General features: G+C 44.3%; 2 protein-coding genes across 3 annotated transcripts; both read left to right on the forward strand.

The window, feature by feature from the left end:
• The first annotated feature begins 346 nt into the window (after positions 1–346).
• LOC101783509 (branched-chain amino acid aminotransferase 2, chloroplastic) lies at positions 347–5039 on the forward strand. Its single transcript, XM_004983681.4, has 10 exons — positions 347–630; positions 837–925; positions 1056–1230; positions 1360–1536; positions 1636–1767; positions 2022–2120; positions 2598–2714; positions 3410–3505; positions 4081–4193; positions 4551–5039. Exons 1-10 carry the CDS (start codon positions 523–525, stop codon positions 4666–4668), a joined length of 1224 nt encoding a protein of 407 aa, XP_004983738.1. The 5' UTR covers positions 347–522; the 3' UTR covers positions 4669–5039.
• Positions 5040–8115: 3076 nt separating this feature from the next.
• Positions 8116–13546, forward strand: LOC101783908. 2 transcript variants are annotated; one of them, XM_012842775.2, is made up of 7 exons: positions 8116–8552; positions 9169–9429; positions 9917–9972; positions 10354–11911; positions 11986–12125; positions 12197–12443; positions 12545–13546. In XM_012842775.2, exons 2-7 carry the CDS (start codon positions 9273–9275, stop codon positions 13093–13095), a joined length of 2709 nt encoding a protein of 902 aa, XP_012698229.1. In that variant the 5' UTR covers positions 8116–8552; positions 9169–9272; the 3' UTR covers positions 13096–13546. The 2 variants fall into 2 exon arrangements, with proteins under 2 accessions (XP_012698229.1, XP_004983739.1); XM_004983682.3 differs by having other exon boundaries at positions 8118–8552; positions 11998–12125.
• The last annotated feature ends 6212 nt before the right edge of the window (positions 13547–19758 follow it).

Below are 19758 nucleotides of genomic sequence, written 5' to 3' on the forward strand. Positions count from 1 at the left end.
AAACGATAAATATGCGTAATTATTTTGTTGTCCAAGCAATTTTAAAACAGCGGCAATCCTACGTGACACGATACCATATGGCTAACAGGAGGAATTCTTGATGCTTCTCAGTCCCAAGGCACGGCAGCCACAAACACAGGAAAGCGCGAGCTCATGGGCCCATCCGCAAGAAACCAATGTGGATAAAACGTTTTCAGCTGCTGTACTACTTGGCACCCCTCTAATTCGGTAACCAATGGTCCACACATCCGGATCCAAATCTAGCCACTGAGCCGTGGGCCCATACAAAGGAGGGCCCCGTAGGTCGGTCAGAGATACCCTGATCAGGTGAGCGTGCAGATCACTATCCGTGCTGTTAACCCATTTGGCCTCGCGAAAAGCAATTCCAGCACCGATTTGGACGTCGTCTCCTTCCTCCCCTCGCCCCCCTTCCGCTGCCGTCCCAGCCGCCGCCGCCGCGGCGAAACCCTAGACCCCACTGAGAAAGCCCACGCGGGTCGCACTGCGGTAGCTTCTCTGTAGATGGAGTACGGCGTCGCCTCTCACGGCGCCCTCCTCGCCGCAGCGCCTCTCGCGGGCCGGCGGCTGCGCCTACCCCTCTCGCCGTCACCACCACCGCCGTCCATCCAGGTCGTTTTTGTACTCGTATCTGTGTTGTGCTTTATGCACTGAGATGCTTTTTTCTTTTAGTGGTGTGGATTCGTCGAATCTGGCGATCGATCGGGAGTGGAAAAGTGGGGAATTTTGGGATAAGAGGAATATGATGTGTCATTGTAGTGTTCACTTCTTTATGCCCATGTGTCCAATAATGTAACATTTGGTGCTTCCTGGTGCAGATTCAGAATCGTCTTTATTCCATATCGTCACTCCCACTGAAGGCTAGGCCAGTGAGAAGATGCGGAGCTTCTCTAGCAAGTAACTATTCGTACGTGGTCTCCACTGCAAACTGCATGTGCTCATTGTGGCGATTTGCTTGCGCTGAATTATCCACGATGTTTTGTTGGTGTCTCGTTTAAGTAATAACCTTATGATACCATACTCTTACTGCTTAGCAGGCAAACATCTGAAATAGTTGATTTGGACTGGGAGAACCTTGGTTTTGGGATTGTCCAAACTGACTATATGTATGTTGCAAAATGTGGGACGGACGGGAACTTTGCCGAGGGTGAAATGGTGCCATTTGGACCCATATCACTGAACCCATCTTCTGGAGTCCTAAATTATGGACAGGTTAGTAAGTGATATAGAACTTTTTGCTTCACAAATTCTGATTAGTTGTCAAATATGGAAAAAAGGGCCTTTTGAAGGCATAAATACTCTATGGTTGCAGTAAATTGATGTTGATAATTTGGTTCGTAGGGATTGTTTGAGGGCCTAAAAGCATATAGGAAACCTGATGGGTCCATCTTATTATTTCGCCCGGAGGAAAATGCTTTGAGGATGCAAACTGGTGCCGAGAGGATGTGCATGCCTGCACCTTCTGTCGAGCAATTTGTTGATGCTGTAAAGCAAACCGTTCTAGCAAATAAGAGATGGGTGAGTTCACTGCTAGAAAGTCTGGGTACTTTTGTAGTGCTATTCCCATTACTTATGCTCATGTTTTAATTGGTTCTTGAATATCTTCTAAACTTTCAGGTGCCTCCTACTGGTAAAGGTTCTTTGTATATTAGACCCCTGCTTATGGGAAGTGGGGCTGTTCTTGGTCTTGCACCTGCTCCTGAGTATACATTCATTATATTTGTCTCTCCTGTTGGCAACTACTTTAAGGTTGGTAGAGTCCTTTTAGACACATGCTTCCACTATTTTCTTTAGATATTCTTTGTAAATAAATAATTGTTAGAATCTAGTGACATATACTTACAAACTGTGTGCTATGTGTCCTGTGACACTGCATTAGGGAGTAGAAGTTATTCAGAAACCAGAATTATGGTTATTGTGGTACTTTTGTAGGTCGATAACCTATGAAATTATCGACGAATCAAACTGAGTGTTTATTAAAAACATTACCTGGTTTTCTGCAGGAAGGTTTAGCACCGATAAATTTGATAGTTGAAGACAAGTTCCATCGTGCCACTCCTGGTGGAACTGGTGGTGTGAAGACTATTGGAAATTATGCTTCGGTAATTCTGCTTTAGTACTTTGTTGCACAAGTAATTGAAGCTGCAGGACTACTAATTTTGAGCTTTGCTGTCTGATATTTCTCTTGCTTACCTACTACTGTGATTATTTTGTGCTTCAAATATTCAAACACAAAAGAAGATGTTCTTGAGATGATTCAATAGAATATGTAATAAGAAGAATTCTTAAGAATATAAATGATCTCTACCATGTTGTGAAATGATAAAAGCCAAAGCTCAGATGGAATGCTATCATGGACTAATGGAGAATTCCAAAATGTGACATGTTGCAACTCATAATATGCATTCCATGCATCTTGACTATTGAAACCCATTGTATCCCTTTCTTTTTGGTAAAACTGTAGCCAGCCTCATGGATAATTGCTATCTACATTAAATATTGCTATTTTTCTATGCCACATTAAATATTCTTGTATTATTCACAGTGGCTTTAAATCATGTTTTCTTGTCATTGCATAGGTGTTGATGGCACAGAAAATTGCAAAGGAGAAAGGTTATTCTGATGTTCTCTACTTGGATGCTGTTCACAAAAAATATCTTGAAGAAGTTTCCTCATGTAATATTTTTGTTGTCAAGGTAGGACCGTAATATATTCCACACCTTTTATTTTTGCTTGAAGCTTAATTTAGTAGGTGCACTAAGGGCTTTCGAGTTCTGCAAGCTACTAATAAATCAAGCTTGGTTATCAACCTATTAATTCAAAAATGGCTAATCTCACCCTAATATATGTCTGCAACATTAGATGGCTTGAAAGTCATAACCTTGTCATGAAACATGTCTTTAGGAGTAGGTAATTGGTAGCTGCATCTGTTGGTATCTCAAGCATGATCTTGTAGTAATGTAGGATAAGAGATTTTTGTGCCACATACTTTTTTCATCTAGAGCTCAGTCGACTGAACATTTTGACCTTCTACCATGCATAAGCCTTTTGTGGCTAATCACCTTATTGAAAACTAGAAGAATGTCTGTAACACATTGGTTGTAGATTGGTCTACGGCTAAGGTCTATTTTAAACAACAAAAAGATAAGGTTTCTCTTGCAAGAATGGTATGGCTGTTAAATAGTACGTAGTGATACCTGGTTGAGCTCTATCTGCTACCTAATAGATTTAGCCCTACTTGGCTGCTTAGCACATAGCAGTACTATATCGTCGCCTTACTAGTGACTGGTAAGCTATTGCTGCATGCTTTTAAATTTTCTGCTGACTTGATCAAGGATATTCAGCTCAACAAATTAATGGCCTACCTAATTTCTTGTCATGTTTGCACCAGGGCAATGTTATTTCTACTCCAGCAATAAAAGGAACAATATTACCTGGCATCACAAGGAAAAGTATAATAGATGTTGCTGTGAGCAAGGGCTTCCAGGTAAATTACTCGTCAATCCTATGGTTCCAAAAGCCTCTTTGCAGAATTTAAAAGAATTTTGCAAGGGTTAGGCTGTCTAGGAATTGAGATCTCCTAGGAATTCCCTTCCCCAGACACCACCTTGTGTGGGAGCTTTCATCACTGGGTACGCCTTTTTTTTAATCCAATGGTTAAAAAAATGAGCAGGTTAACTATCAGTGTACATGAGGATATCACTTGCCTGTTATTATAAACTTAAGTAACTTTGCTTGATAACTTAGCGCTAGTTTTGGATCCTAAGCAGTGAGCGTAGTTTTTGGATCATAAGCTGTGAGCCTGGTTCCAAAAATGAGCTGGTTAACTATCAGTATACATGAGGATACCATTTGCCTGTTATTTTAAACTTCAGTTCCTTTGCTTGATAACTTAGCACTAGTTTTGGATCTTAAGCAGTGAGCACAGTAATGGATCATATGCAGTGAGCCTATAGGTGCTAACTAGGTGCCTATGTCATATGAATTGTCACTGAGAAGCATTGCGTATGTTCACAAATGTTTGGTGCAATCTTAATTTAATATATTCTCACTTCTTGGAAGGTTGAGGAGCGGCTTGTGTCAGTGGATGAATTGCTTGATGCTGATGAAATCTTCTGCACGGGAACTGCTGTTGTAGTGTCTCCTGTTGGGAGTATAACTTATCAAGGGAAAAGGTGAAACATATATATCTTTGCTTGAGACTTGAGAGCTCACTTGTTAATTGAAATGTATGTGTAGTTGCATCAAATTTAAATTGTTCCTAACAAAAATTAGCTGACACCTATATCATGTATATCTGCTTAAATACATGAGACATACTATTAAATATGCCCCGTATGAACCTTATGGTGGGCAAACACCTCAGTAATAGTTGCTTTATGTTCTACTCCCAAGTATTCCTTTTATGATTAGTTCTTTATATCATATACAAGGAGTTTTAGTGCTAGGAATACTGGCCTTTCTGACCTAGTTTTTTCCTTGCATTCTTTGCCCCTTTTTTGTCGCTACATCCAATGGATTTCATCTTGCAGGGTGGAATATGGGCACCAAGGTGTTGGCGTAGTGTCTCAGCAGCTGTATACTTCGCTGACGAGTCTCCAGATGGGTCAAACAGAGGACTGGATGGGGTGGACTATGCAACTGAATTAGCATAAGACCATCACCATATTATAGAACCTGTGTTCCTCGCAAAGATGGGTTCGCAAGATCTCCATCTAGATGATATGGTCGTGTAGTTCTGTAACCTTCAGTTTTGTAGCATCTATCGGAGTGCGGGCTCCTGCTGTATATTCCGTAGGTGTTGGCGCATGGCGTCAGTTTATTTAAACTATAATTGCGTACCCTTGAGTTCTGTTTTTGGACTAGCATTGCAGTGGCATAAAAAGAATTATGTACTGTGTAGTAGCATTTGACATTCAAAAAGTCATAGCGCCCCACTTTTAGCAAACCTGTGTATACCATTCCATTGAGAACTGGAAGCAGACATTGTCCTCAACTGGAACGATTGTGACTACTGCCTAGAAGTCTTGAGCAAATTTAGCCCAACAAAAAGTTTGAGCAGACATTGTCCTATAGCCTATTTCAAGTCGGTCTGGGAGCGACTGGATAGACATTTTTAGTCGTTCTTAAAAATAATGCAATTCTTATTTAATATTAGTCATTTTTCAAAGTTTGATCAAGTTTATGAATAACTTGAGAAGGGTGTCAACATTTATAACATCAAAAGGTATGATTAAATTTATTATGAAATATATTTTCCTAGAATGTCAATTTGATATTATATAAATATTGATACTATTCTTTATAAATTTAGAGAAGTTTAAAATGGTTTAATTTAAGATAAAATTATAATTGCATTATTTTTAGACGGAGGGTATGTTTGGCCGTGATGAAAGTGATTTTGGTATAAATTAAGGGCATATTTGGCAGAACTTCAAAGCTTTATTTAGACTAATTCCGTTGAATGATTCTCATGAATAAACTAAGATGTTGTGAACTGAATAGGTTCATCTGTAGAGTTTATCCAAAATAATCGATTTCAACTACATAATCACTTTTTTTTAAGAGAATCACTTCATATACGAATGAGAGCAACAGGAGCTTTACCGAACATACCTTATTATCACGGGTTCCCTACGCAGAACTATGGGCAGGCCCAAAATGATCTGCATCTTCCCAACTGGCGCGTGGCCCAGCTCCAGCAATGCTCACGGCCACCACCCTAAGGTCTCTACCGCTACATCCTGCAGCGTTTATGATCTTGACGCGTCTCAACCAAACAGGCCTGCACATGTCGCATCAGAATTCAGAACTCAGAAGGATGGTGCCATATGTGCACGGTCGCCTGCCTCCGATCTCGGGCATGCCGCAATTGATGCCGCTCGGCAACTTGCTCTCTCGCCCACCCACCGCACCAAACCGGCCACCGCCACGCACCATCTAGCAATATGCCCGCGATAAGGAGCCATGCTTAACACCAACACCAAGCTATCCCCGCGATAAACTAACGCATCTCGAGCCGTGCGCGCGCCTCATGTGTCTCTTCTGTTTTCTTTTCTATATGGTGGCGTGTCATAACGGTATAGCATAATGGCATGATTGCCTTCATCAGGAGTCGTCAACATGTTGCGAGCACACGGAAGGTTAGCTGCTATAGTATTATTCTAATTCCCGCGGTTTGCTTCGCTAACAGAGCAGTGGTATGTTTGATTCGGTAAGGTTGCCCTTGGTTTGGGAATCGGGATGATCCCGATCCTACCTAACATGCTGACAAAAGCCACCGCGTTCCACGGCCCCATTCAACACGCGCTGCCTGGCGGCCGAGAGGTAAAGGCAATAGTCAATAGAACGGAGGGTTACGGCGTTCGGCCATTTTACCTGTCACGGTATGCTGCCTGGCTGCCTTGCCGCGTCCAGGATGCGTCTAGGCAGGACTCGGGAGCCACGGGCATCATCACGTGATCACCCTTCCGGCCGACACTCATCCAACCTGCCGCGGAGCAATATAATAACGGTTTCATCGAAAGGCAGAAGACATTCGGAGCAAGTCCAAAGATTGTACTACCATTACCAAAAACCGGTAACAACATTTCACATCCACAAAAGCTGCAAATGCCACGAGAGATCACTGCAAAGACGGGCAAAAAAAAAAAGAAGGTTGAGAAATGCTGACACTCGATTTTATCGGATACTGTAGAAAAGACGTTCCAAGACGCCGTCCCCCCCATGCCTCACGGGATGAGAAGAGCATCGGCAGTGCTCGAAAGTCGAAACGAAACCCAAAGCCAGACACGCTGATGGCGACTGCACTGCTGCCGCAGTACTGACGCCTGACGGCAACTGCGTGCTCTGTTTCTTGCATGGCAAGGAGTGGCGCGCGCTCATGATTCAGGGCCATATCCTATGCCCCGTATCCATGCAAGACAGACAGCCATGATGGCGCCTGTCTCAAGCACGCACGGAAATAAATTTGCCTTTTCTGACAATCTCTTTAACTGCCTTGTCACTCTGCAATAGCCAACAAGCAAAGAAGCTTTTACCATTTAGGGGGTGTTTGGATACGAGGTGTTAAATTTTAACAGTGTCACATCGGATGTTCGGATGCTAATTAGGAGAACTAAACATGAGCTAATTATAAAACTAATTGCAGAACCCTGTGTTAATTCGCGAGATAAATCTATTAAGCCTAATTAATCCATCATTAGCAAATGGTTACTGTAGCACCACATTGTCAAATCATGGACTAATTAGGCTTAATAGATTCGTCTCGCGAATTATACTCCATCTGTGCAATTAGTTTTGTAATTAGCCTATGTTTAATAATCCTAATTAGCATTCAAACATCCGATGTGACAGGTGTTAAACTTTAACAGGGTGTTCCAAACACCCCCTTAGCCAGCAGAGAGAAGCAGCAGAGAGAATTAGAAGCGTATTATTGTTGGAGATCCGGTTCGGAGCCTTGAAAGGTCTACTAGCGTATTTAATTTTTGTCGACGGAATTCCGTTGCATTGAAAACCTTCCTATGATCGCAGTATTCATTACTAGCTCGTGGATCCAAGAGGACCAAGACCTCCCACGGAAGCAAACTTGAGAGGATTTGGAGGCGAGGATGCCCCCGTCTCTTTCCCGGACGAACAACCAGTGGTTTGTGATGGACAGGTAACAAGCTCTCGATGGCCACTACTCGCTGTCGATGCGCGGCTCTATCTAGCACACATCGAGCCATCATCCGGGTCTACGAAAAAAGTTGCTCCCCCCCCCCCCCCCCCCCCCCCCCCAATCTCCGTCTCAGACATTTGACAGATGACACGCACGGGCAGCTTCTCTCAGGCTCTTCCTACCAGGGCCATAAAATATGAATGTAATTCTATGATAATCTCAGATTATCCCTCCCAAAAACGACCTCATTGCGCCCGTCCTTTTTCCTGTGCGTCCGCACAGGATTAATTCCGGCATCAACGACGCACGCCCAGGCTTAGCACGCAACCATGAACCCCAGTTAGGTGACTTGATTGCAGCCATCGCTTGCAAACTTTTTCCCTGCAAGTGGAAAAAGGCTGGCGCACTTGCCGAAAGTCCATTAGCATACTGGTGCATGTGGTGGGCTGCTGTGGTGGTGCCGTGGCCTGCCTGCCCTGTGCCCTCTGGTAGTCTGGTGCGCTCCGCTCATTCATCCTCCCAGTCTTCCACAAAGCAAAGCGAAGGGGAGGAGGAGAAGAGGAGAAAAGGAGAGAAGAAAAGAACAGCAAAGCAAAAGCAAAGGTGATACTGACCAGGAGGACCTGGATTAGGCTAGCTAACCGCGGAGGAAGAAAAGCCTCCGATTCCTTACGTCCTCGCGGAAAGGATGGACAGCGCAGGGCTGCGGGCTCCGGCGCCTATTCACATGGCCGGGGAGATGCTGTGAGGACGGAGGAGTTTGGATGGGTGTTTGTCCCTGTGTCCAGAAATAATAGACGGCCGAGAGAGAGGAGGGGGATACAGAGAGACCCGCCGTTGAAGCTTCGGTCCATGATCTCTGAATCCCCGTCAGGTAGGCTTGTTGCTTGGAACTTGGGAGTTTTTTTTTTCTTTTGGTAACTAACTTGGAAGGTTTAGCTGCTGCTGGGTCTATGTCTTGGTTTTGCACGTTTCTTTTCTTTTCTTTTCTTTTTTTTGGTTCGCTATGATTTGTATGAAACTTTTAAACTTTTCTTTTCGATCCTTGTCAATCTAGGGAGTGGAGGTGGCGGATCGATGATTGTAGTTAGGCAAGTGGATTTATATTTGTTGGGGATTTGGTACTTGATCTTTCTTCTTCTTCTTCTTCTTCTTCTTCTTCTTCTTCTTTTTTGGAAAGATTGGGTGTATCACCCTAAGTAATGTTTTGATATGGTTGCATCAAATTCTCTGCGGCGTTTTTTGGAAGTTCCTTTCTGCCCTCGTTTACTGTTCAATTGATTACCTGGATTGATTGCTTAGAAATTTATCAAGAGTAAAGACAATAGAAGCTTGGTACCTGGCACCATAGGTTTTTCAGGCCAGCTGTTTGCATTGCATCCACCCCCCTTGCTCTGAATCTGGCATCCTGCAAAAGTTCGGTTCTTCTGTTTGGCATCTCCAGGGAAATTTTGCGTCCTTGCTGATGACTAATTTTCATTTAAGTGCAGTATTCATCGGGTCCAGCTGCTTGTGATCTCCCCCCATGAACTGAGCAATCAATAGAAGAAACAAAAGGGTCATTTCTGCTACAGAGAGAACAGATCATCTGAAAATGGGAAAACGAGGTCACCGGCGGTCTGCATCGCAAGACGAGGACAATGTGGGCTGTGTGTGGGGCCTCATGCGCATGCTTTATTTCCGTCGTGACCCCAAGTTCTTGTTGGATACCAAGCAATTGAGCGGGAGGCATGCGTTCCGGGAGATCAATGGTAAGTTTTTCTTCACTGACCACAGTTACCATGATATTTTTTACTAGTAGACCAGGGTTTTTGTAACAGTATGGGCATAGCTATTTGAGCTCCACTTCAAGTCCAAAAGATGTCTAGTAACTTCAGATGCTATCACTCCGTTAGATTCACTTCATCTTCCATGAAAATGCCACAATATGCTATCACTATGTGTTTGTTCGCATTTGTTTGGTTATGCTGATTGGATTGTTTCAGCATATTATATTGACAATTTATAAGTACAACCTGCACAGCTAGCAGCATGTATTCAATTCATGAATTACTCCAGTCATTGAGTTAATTTCTAAAGCTAAATAAGACCAAACATCACATCTAATGTATGATCTAGAATTAGCCAACGGCGAGCATTAATATAGTTCAGAGAAAAACAATGTACAGTAGAACCTTTTTTTTTTTGCCAACTTGGGTGTCAATGGACAATTGTTCTGATCGGCCGTGTATTGTGCAGAGAGGGGGCACTCAACACAGAGGTCCAGGGATTTTGATGAGATAGAGGAAGATGGTGTAAGTTGCCGGAACTGAACATGTAGCGGTTCGAGGAGCAAACCTAGTTATATTTACTCATTACCAGTCTAATATACACAATGGTTTTAACTTTTATCCGTAAAAGCTGCATTTTTCTAAACAAAGTTAAGACTGTAAAATATATCTGTAATTTATCAATGGGGAGGCCGTGAACCACTGATGTTGAATAGACTTGTTATCTAGTCCAGCGCATCGATTCAGTGTTATGCTTGAGGGGCTTCATTGTCAGAACTAGCTCGATTAATTATATTAAGCAGCCAATATAGTTTCTATTACATCGCAATATATAGTTTCTGTTACATCGCAATATATAGTTTCTTCAATACAACATCTGAGCATTTTTTACTATTTCTTTCTCAGATCATAGAACAGTGCACTTCGCAGAAACCAACAGTCAAAAACCTTATGGAGGATGAATTGGGGAAAGTAGTACTGAAGAAAATTCCAAATGATGAGAGAAGATTAGCTGACCTGGAAAATGGTGTATCTCTTGATGAGAAATCAGAGCATACAAATAAATTAACAGAGATCTCATATCATCAGACAGGTGTCTCTGCGGCTTTCACTCCACTAGTGGATTCTGAGGTCTTGAATCATGCTGAAGAATATGATCTTGAATCTGTCCTGGCAGATTTCCTAGGTGAAATCTATAGTTGCCACAATGAATGCCCACACGGTGATTGCAAGAATAAGAATGAACTGTGCCCTTCGTTGAAGTCCCTAATCCATAAAAAGGTCAATGACTTGAATAATCTTCCTCGCAATATTGGTCGTGGGCAACCTCAACAGAGCAATGATGGAAAGCAATCTGAGCAGAATAATCTTTTTAACACTATGGCAGCTCAATCCAAACAGTTCAAGGATGCATTGGAGATACTGGGTTCAAACAAGGAACTTTTCCTGAAGCTGCTTCAGAAGCCAAATCCACAAATAGTAGACAATATCCAAAAGCACCAAAACAGTAAGGTGGCTTCTGGGTTAGAGCCCAGCAACATTCCTGGACAGACCAATTTTGGAGGGAGAGGAGGCTCAAATCAGCATCTGTTGGCTACAAAAGAGCAGGCTAAAGAGAGAAAATATATGTTCTTCTGGAGGAAGGGTAAATCAAATAGAAGCCAGATGCCTGAGGCAACTAATGGACCTCAGACAGTTAGCAAAATAGTTATTCTAAAGCCCAATCCAGAAAGAGGGATTCATCAAAAAGCCATTATTAGTGCAAGACCTTTACATCAACAATCATGTGCATCGGATGCTCCTGAATGCAGTGGAAGGGAGACCTCAAAGTTTTCAATTAAGGAAGTCAAGAAAAGATTCAGAATTGTGACTGGTGAGAGTAGAACAGAAAGAAATGTGCCACCTGCAGAAGAGCTCCGAAGAGATCCACGTAGGCACAAAGACTCTGTTATTGCAATTAAGAAGGATTTTAGACATGGACCAGAAGGCAGCTTGGCAGACGCATCTGCATCAGGTTTTAAGAACGGCACCATACCTTTCAACAGCAGTAAGCAAAAGCAACAAAATGGCAGCATAAGTGAAATCAATGGCCGTACAGTAGCACCAAACGGTGCATCTATCTTCTATGAACAGGCCAAGAGGCATTTATCAGAGATGCTAAACGATAATGACCGATCTGTAAACCATCCAGCAGTTCAAGTCTCAAAATCCTTGGAAGGAATACTTTCTCTCCCTCATTGCAATGTGTCAACCCCTAAGAGTAGCCCAATGGAAAAGGGCTGCCTTGACCTCTCACCTGATGAGACAGATGTTTGCCTGGCATGCAAGGTTGAGAGAGAGGAATGCACACAAGAGAGATGCCAGTCACAGGACGACTTAGGAAGCATTTCATGTTGTACTAGTGCAACAGTTGATGATCAGGTGACAGTTCAGGAAGGATATTGCATGAATGAAGCACAAAATGGTAATTCAGTTAATGCCATCTTTTTTTTATAATTGAATGGTACATGTTTATTCTTCGTATACAAGTAACACCAGAATTTTGCACAGGACTCAAAGATGTTTCTGATGAGCCGGACAACATGTACATTGAAGGAATTGACAAATTGGACTGCTGTGAAAACACTTGCAGCATGCAGTCTGTTCCAGCAGAACAAAGCATAGATGATGAACATCAGGTAAGCTCAAATAAATTCATGTTTGTTGTTTTTGTTATTATTATTTTAAATTTATCATGTTTCATCTGAAGGAAATATTAGAAGAATCAAAACAAGAAAAAGAACATTCTAAAGTGACCCCAGACTCTCCTGAGAGCATAGTTGAAAAGTTGGAACAGCAAGAGCCGGAAACACCAGAAGCAAGAGCATCAACCAAATTAATCTCAGATGGTGGTTCTGAGCAAAGCGAGGAAAAGCAAGGAAAGCCCAGTCCGGTATCTGTTCTTGAGTCATTCTTTGAAGGTTTTGGCAGTCCTGACTTCATAAACAAGAAAGAATGTAAGTCCAAGTGGTACAACTTAGTTTAACATTATTCTATTCATGGGTACAAAATAAAATGCTCTACATATCTGTATGATTATTTTTTTAATGGCATACAGGTGAGCTGCATGAAGATCTCCAAAGAACCCTATGTTTTCCAGATGATGAATCAGATGTTAAGGTCATTTGGGAAGACAAGAATGTCAGATTAGATTACATAATGTTGGTGCTAGAGCTCTCAGAATTATGTGCAGAACAAAATTTAGAGGTATGGTACCTAGAGGATGAATTAATCAGCCCCTGCTTGTTTGAAGAACTACAGAATCAAGGTGATCAAACAAATGATCTAAAGCTTCTGTTTGACTGTATCTGTGAAGCTCTAACAGGGATCCAAGAGAGATATTTTAGACTCTCTTCTTGGTTATCTTTTCTGAGACATGACATACGGACGCCTCCAATAGGAGAAAACCTTATCATAGAAGTCGATAAATATGTCTCTGGGTATATCCAATATAGTCTTCCCAGCACTCTAGAACAGATAATTAAGAGGGATTTGGATGTTCAGACATGGATGAACGTTAGGTCAAAGACTGAAGGGATCATTATGGAAATATGGGAGTTTGTATTGGATGAGTTGATAGATGAGACTGTTTTTGATTTGTGGATTTGAAGTTCTGGTTAGATCGCTTGTCGATGATACCTTATGGCGAGTACAGTGAGTAGGTAGATACTGAAGTTTTCGTGCTGACAATAACCCATTCTATGCGGAAGAATAACATGGGCTACAACTAGTGTGTAACTGCAGTGGAATCATTCTCATTCATGAAAGCAAAAGTTTCAGTTCTGCAGATCTCTGAGTTGTGTAGTTTGCGACTTTGTGTGGATGGAGTTGGGCAAGCACTGCCAGACTGTCACAGAAATCACAGCCATGCCTCTGAACAGTGAATTGTACGGCAGCCTGAAGTGCATTGCAATTTTCCTCTTGTCCATTGAGAGTTTGTGTGCATATGTGTGAGGCATACACTTTCAGCGGGATCAGACCACGCTTGTATATGCTTGTTTTTGTGTGTAAATGTGCAAAAGTAATCATACATGATTAATCAAATAACACATTTTCTGTATGCTTGGAGCACTATTTTATTCCTAATAGATAGATAGGCTTTACCTATAACCATTCACATCTGCAGTAACCGCCGTGAGATCGCCATGCGCAGCTCACAAGTCGCTGCGCGATCCCCAGTCCCCTTAAATTCTCCCGGCACCACGCCACAGTACTTAATTAAACCCTAAATATACTGCGCGATCGCCCAGATTGCGTTTAAACCACCGAAAAAAAATATAACGACGCATCATCCGCACCGAAGGATGCGTGGTTCCCCGAGATATTTGAGCCGGGCGACCTCAGATTGGAATTCTACACAAGGGAAATTGGCCACTACGAACTGAAAATCTCCGCGAAATCTCCTTACAGATGATTCGAGGCCACCCCAGGCCGAAATGCCTGATCAGATTCTAGCATGCTGCGATCAGAAGAGCAAGCGCATCGGAAACTTGGGGGGCTAGGGGTGGCCTGTGGTCGGCGCGAATCGGCGACGAGCACGAGGAGTTCTTCCCCGCTCAGTTTCGCCGCCGAGGTTCGACGGGCGCGAACTATCGAAAGCTGCGAAACAGTGGCAGTCTGGCAGAGAGAAGAGGAGGAGTGGGGGAATCGTGGAGAATTTTTGCAATGATGGATCCAGCCCGTATGGCCCAACTATAAATAGGATGAGGTTTGTAAAGGGGTCCGTTTTCTTGATCTGGCCCGTCTTTGCCATGGATGGGCTATGGGCCCTGGAGTGTGCATCTCTGAATAAAAGACCAAACTGAACTGATTAGCATTCAATTTGTATGCTTGTATGCTTTTTTCTTCTAGAAAGGAGAGGGTCTTTAACTTTTTTTTTGAAAACTGTACAACGGGGAGGCCCCAATGGAGAGGTCTTTAACTCATGAAACTATGAAATGATGAGGTACACAATATAATCCATATGATAAGGTTTCTCCAAATCCAGAAAGATTTGTGAATCGCCCACAGACCTAATTACCGGGAGGGCAATCAAAACGAAATGCACACAAAAAACAGGCCGCGACAACATCAAGCAGAACGCATCGCCATGCGAAATGCAATGCTGCAAGGTGGATTTTTGACGTATCCAAACCGTGCAGGAGGTGTTGACGAGACATTTTTTGCGACGAACTTAAAATATTTTTCGACGAACGTGTTGCCGAGACATGATTTCAGCAGTCGGCAGCCAGCAACCCTTTTCGACGAACGTGCTTCCGAAGGATCAGCAAAAAAATTTTCGAGAATACGCTCCTGCTGCGTGTCCAGAAGGAAAAAAAAAGGAAGAACGTTGGTTTACAACGCGGATCTAAGCACACGCATATGGATAGAATAAAATGTAAAAGAAATGAACTGTCTTTTTAATGCAGACAACAACTCAGAAGGGTAGGATGAAATGGGGTGGGTTCATGAAGATTGCAGGCCTACAACCGACCACTAAAGGAGGGCCAAGTGCTTGGCGCCTGCAGCACGTCATAATCTCTATCGGCAGCTGCCCAAGCAACCTCGGCGGCTTTCTATTGAAAACTAGCGAATTGCGTTCCTTCCGGATGCTCCATGAGACAAGCATGAAAGCCGAGTCGAGTCCTCTCTTTCTCAAGGAATTCAGGTCGTTTCTACAGTCAAAGCACCATTCAGTTATACTTAGGTGCAGCGCTGGTGGTTGCCTCTAAATATTCAGAGCGGGAACTGACAGCGCACGAAGAGGTGGCTTGCCGTTTCTGTGTCCTGGCACAAAGCACAGGCGTCATGATCCTAGATTCCTCACCGGCACCTTCTCTCTGATGTCCATAAACGATCTTTTAACAGCGAGCCACGTAAAGGACCAGCATTTGAAACCATGGCAAATTGACAGGACCATGAGGAGGATCACCACGATGATGACGGCGAGGATAATGGTCAGCCAGATCTTCTTGTGTTCCGGTACCATCTCCTGGGCGCGCCCAGCTGCCTGGAGCCACGGCCCTGCAAAGAGAAAGAACCAAACAATTTCCATCATCCCTGTGTTTTCAGTACTTGTCTGACATTGGTTGAAAACAAAGGTACTTCTCCAGTTCTCTGGCACAGGTATGTCACTGAATAAAAACCAAGCTGAACTGATGATGAGATATCAGATATGGAACTAGATGTTTCATCTTTTAATATGGATATATCTTTCACTTTTGACAAGTCGTGTACTGATCACTGAAACAAACTCAAGCTAAACAGAACACTGCCGGACAAAAAACGGCAGTGAGATTTCACACGAGATGTCAAAGGACCCAGGTGATCTGCAGTAACTTAACAGGATGCACAAATTGACCCAGGCCACTCAGGGGATACTATCACCTGCTCAATGTTGTCCACAGGGATGCTTGCAGCTTCAGAAACCTGGGTGTTTTCACCTTGGACAGCCTAGCTAGTGACTCCATAAATAACGTTGATCATATATATTCATATATAGGAAGGACCGTGGAATCTGCCGGCCGGCATGGCTTGATCATACCCTGCATCCAGATATAAGAGGCCGTAGAAATCTGCCGGCTGGGCGGATCAATCGGAATATGCGACGAGCGCCACTTGTTTTTATATGTAGTACGTAGGAGTATTAGTTAAGTTAGCACAGCTCAGAACTACAAACACATGAGTTAAAGCAGGCAAAATGTTAGGAACTGTCGAATCTTTTTTTATGTTATTAAACCCTGTGTGTGTGCAAGTCTTTGCTATTTTTGTGTTCCTGATCGTTATCGTCTTCGATCAAAACTTCACCAGATCGAATCGCAGTAGTTCTATGCATCGAATGCGCTTGCCGTTGATGGCCTGGTGCGATAGTTGGCACCCATGGCCCTGCTCGCCAGCGTCAGGTTCTTGCTGTCAACGTCGGCCTGATCTAGAGCAAGGGAAGGCAGCAAAGCATGAGGAAGAACAGAGAGAGGAGTAGTATTTGGTTTGTTCATCAAGCATGCCTCGCCCTCTCGGCACTCCAGGGTTTATATCTATCTATACTATACTATATCTATATCTATCTATACTATAAATTTATACTCCCTCCGTATACAAATAAAACGACGTCCTGGCTCCTCACGCAGTTTGCGGATAAAACGTCGTTGTAGCGCCGCAGCGCCTCCCCTGGACTTGTTTGCCCCTGGCTCATCGATCTCTGCGTGCAGTTACTCAGCGCCGCGCGTGGGACGCTCGCCTCGATTCACGCCGCGCGTGCGACGCTCGCCCTCTCGTGTGGTCGTCTGCGTCTTAAAACCGCGCGCCGCTCGAGTACCAGCTCGCATCGCTGCACGCTGCGCCGCTCGTGCTTGGCCCCAACTCGCCTCGCTGCTCGCTGCGCCGCTCGCCGCGCCGCTCGCTGCTCGCGCTCGCCGGTCCGCTCGTCGCGCGCATGGCTTCATCGCGCTCGCCGGTCCGCTCGCGCTCGCCTCGCTGCTCGCTGCGCCGCTCATGCTCGCCGCTCGCCGCGCCGCTAGCCGCGCCGCTCGCTGCTCGCTGCTCGCGCTCGCCGGTCCGCTCGCCGCGCCACTCACGCTCGCCGGTCCGCTCCGTCGTGCCGCAGGAGATGGCGCTGGACTCCGTCGTGTCCGAGGAGGTGGCGCCGGATTCCACCATGAAGCTCTCTCTTGCCATGGAGATCGTCCCAGACTCACTGCTGGAGTCCTTCGTGCCAGACTCCATCGCCGTGTCGCAGGAGATGGTGCTGGACTCCATCACGCCGGAGTTGCAGGAGCTCGCGCCGGACTCCGAGATGGTGCCGGATTCCTTGCCGCCGGGCGCTTTTACATGTGGTCGCTGTCATCTCGTCCATGAGGACCGCGAAGCATGGAATCGTGCGCACTCGGTGTTTTGGCCGTGTTCTCGCTGCGGTCTCGTCCACATGGAGTACGAACTCGGCGCCATGCTTTACGGCCTCGACGAGTTCGACTGCGAGATTTTCATTCCCGATCCCAACAATGTCGTGATGCATGGAAATTCTATCGAGGTACCTGCACACGTGATCAAGATGCTCGACGAGAAGCTAGCAGCCGCGAAGGATGACGCCAAAGCATCAGTAAGATAACAAGCTTGAGTTCTCATTAACTTTTACAAGGATGTCTCTACTACTTAAGCTAACTAGCATCATTCTAATTGTTTGGTGCAGCAAGAGTAGCCTCGGCTTCGTGAAGCAAAGATGGTTCACAAGGGATAGAAGTTGGCAGCCGATCTTCTCTTTCTAGTGTATTTTTGTTCATGTGAGGAATCTTCAAATGGGTAGGTGCATTATCTTGTTGAATGTAGATTGGTTTGCCCACATCTTCTCTTGGCCATTTGGTTCGAATGGCAGGCAACACTTGGTTGATCATGAAATCTCTAATCACTTCTCTAGTAATCGAAGCTATGGGCTTCATAACCAAGTCTCCACGGACACGGCCGGTTCTCTCATTACCTCTCATAGCCGGTTCATATCGAACAAGTGGAAAACAACCAATCCTACCATCAAAAATACAATTCCCATCCCTAAACCTTGGCCGAGCAACAACACACAAGAACATAAGCCTAGGGATGTAGTTCTTGTTCTTACAAGTCCGATGGGGATCATCTTCGTCGGGTAGCAAATAATATTTTTCAGATTTTTGATAGAGGTAGAACCATTTTTCATCAATGAACACATAGTCATACAAATCCTTAAACCTTGGATCAGCTAGCAAATCCCTCATAACCATGTCAACATACCACTTTAATCTAGCCTTCTTGTTAGCTTGCGTGAGATATGGTTTGATGCTACTAGAGTGGCGCCTAAGCAAACCTTTTTTCAAATGCCTTTGTATTGTCCATTTGCTCATGTTAAGTTTGGTGCAAACATCTTCTATGGTCATTCTTTCCTTGAGAGGAATGCTACGCAATTGTTCCAAATCAACAGGAGATGCCTTACGACCAACTCTACCCTTCTTTCGACTACCAAGGTCAACCGGAATGTTATTTGCAAGTGGTATTTTACCTTTCTTCCACAGGCGCTGAACTGCACGAATGTGTAGACCAAACTGAGCAGCAACATCTGTCGTATCATTCTTGCCTAGTCCTCCATTCTTGCTTCTTGTCAACAAAGCTTGGAAAACTTGTTTTCTGACTTCTTCAGGCATGTCTTTCCTCCGTTGGTTCCCTTGAACGGGAGCATGTTCTAGTTGTAAAAGAACACATTAAAAAACAGCAAGGAACCAAGGATATGAAATGCTTGTTGCAACAAAAAATTCTTACCAGCAATGTTTTCTAGAAAATCAAAATTAACCGCGCCATATTCGTCTAGAGGCAAGTTCAAATCGATTCCTGTCAAAAAAGTAAATGATGATATGAAATCATATGCCGTGGAGATGGAATCCCATCAAATCATATCATATGCAGAAGGAAACTTACCGTTGTCGTTGACATCCTCCAGTACAGGCTCGTTGAGATCGAAGGTTGCATTGCCATTGTCATCTTCTACTACAGGGACGTTTAGATCAAAGCTAGCAAACGAACTGGCCATGCGTTCTACTGGTTCTAATACTACAGGCGAATGGAACTGCTGGCCATGTGTTCAGCTGGTTCTAGCAAATGAACAGTCTAGTACACAGGCGCATGCAACAAGGGAATAAATAGCCAGGCGGCCGCTGGAACCCAAAGGTCCAATGCGCGAACTGTTTTTGGTAAAACGCGCGCAACCAAACGCTCAAAACGCGCGCAAAGAAAAAAAAAGAAGCGGCAACCAGTGTGTTTTGCCAAAAAGAAGCGGGGCTGGAGTAGTAGAAGCGCCATGCATGCAGCGCGAAATCGTCCAGGCCGCGCGCAAGCCATGCAAAATGCGCCGCTGCACGGTGCCATGCAAAATGCGCTAAAACTACAAAAAAAATGGAGACAGTGGGGAGTCGAACCCGCACCGCTCTCAACACCAGACACCAACCCCCACTGCGCTAGCCAGTAAGGGTGTGGAACTTTCTTGTATGGAATGCAGCCACAGTTGTATTTAATAGGGGTAGACAGGGAAAACTTTACCCTAATTAATCACTCCTTGGTATGCTAAATGCTGTCCTAAACGTCATTTTTTACCAGTATGGAGGGAGTACTATAAAGATCGAAAACAATTGAAAATATTTCTCATCCGGATCGGGTCCACCGTATCTCTCGCGTTGGACCCGCTGTCGTGTAATTAAGGGAGTGGATATGGTGCCGACCCCTGAAAAACGCGAGTTAGAAAATGTTTCTGCCAAATTCCGAGAACTTTTTCCACGGCGA

The sequence above is a fragment of the Setaria italica genome, chromosome IX (assembly GCF_000263155.2).
Source record: "Setaria italica strain Yugu1 chromosome IX, Setaria_italica_v2.0, whole genome shotgun sequence".
Classification (NCBI taxonomy): Eukaryota; Viridiplantae; Streptophyta; class Magnoliopsida; order Poales; family Poaceae; genus Setaria; species Setaria italica.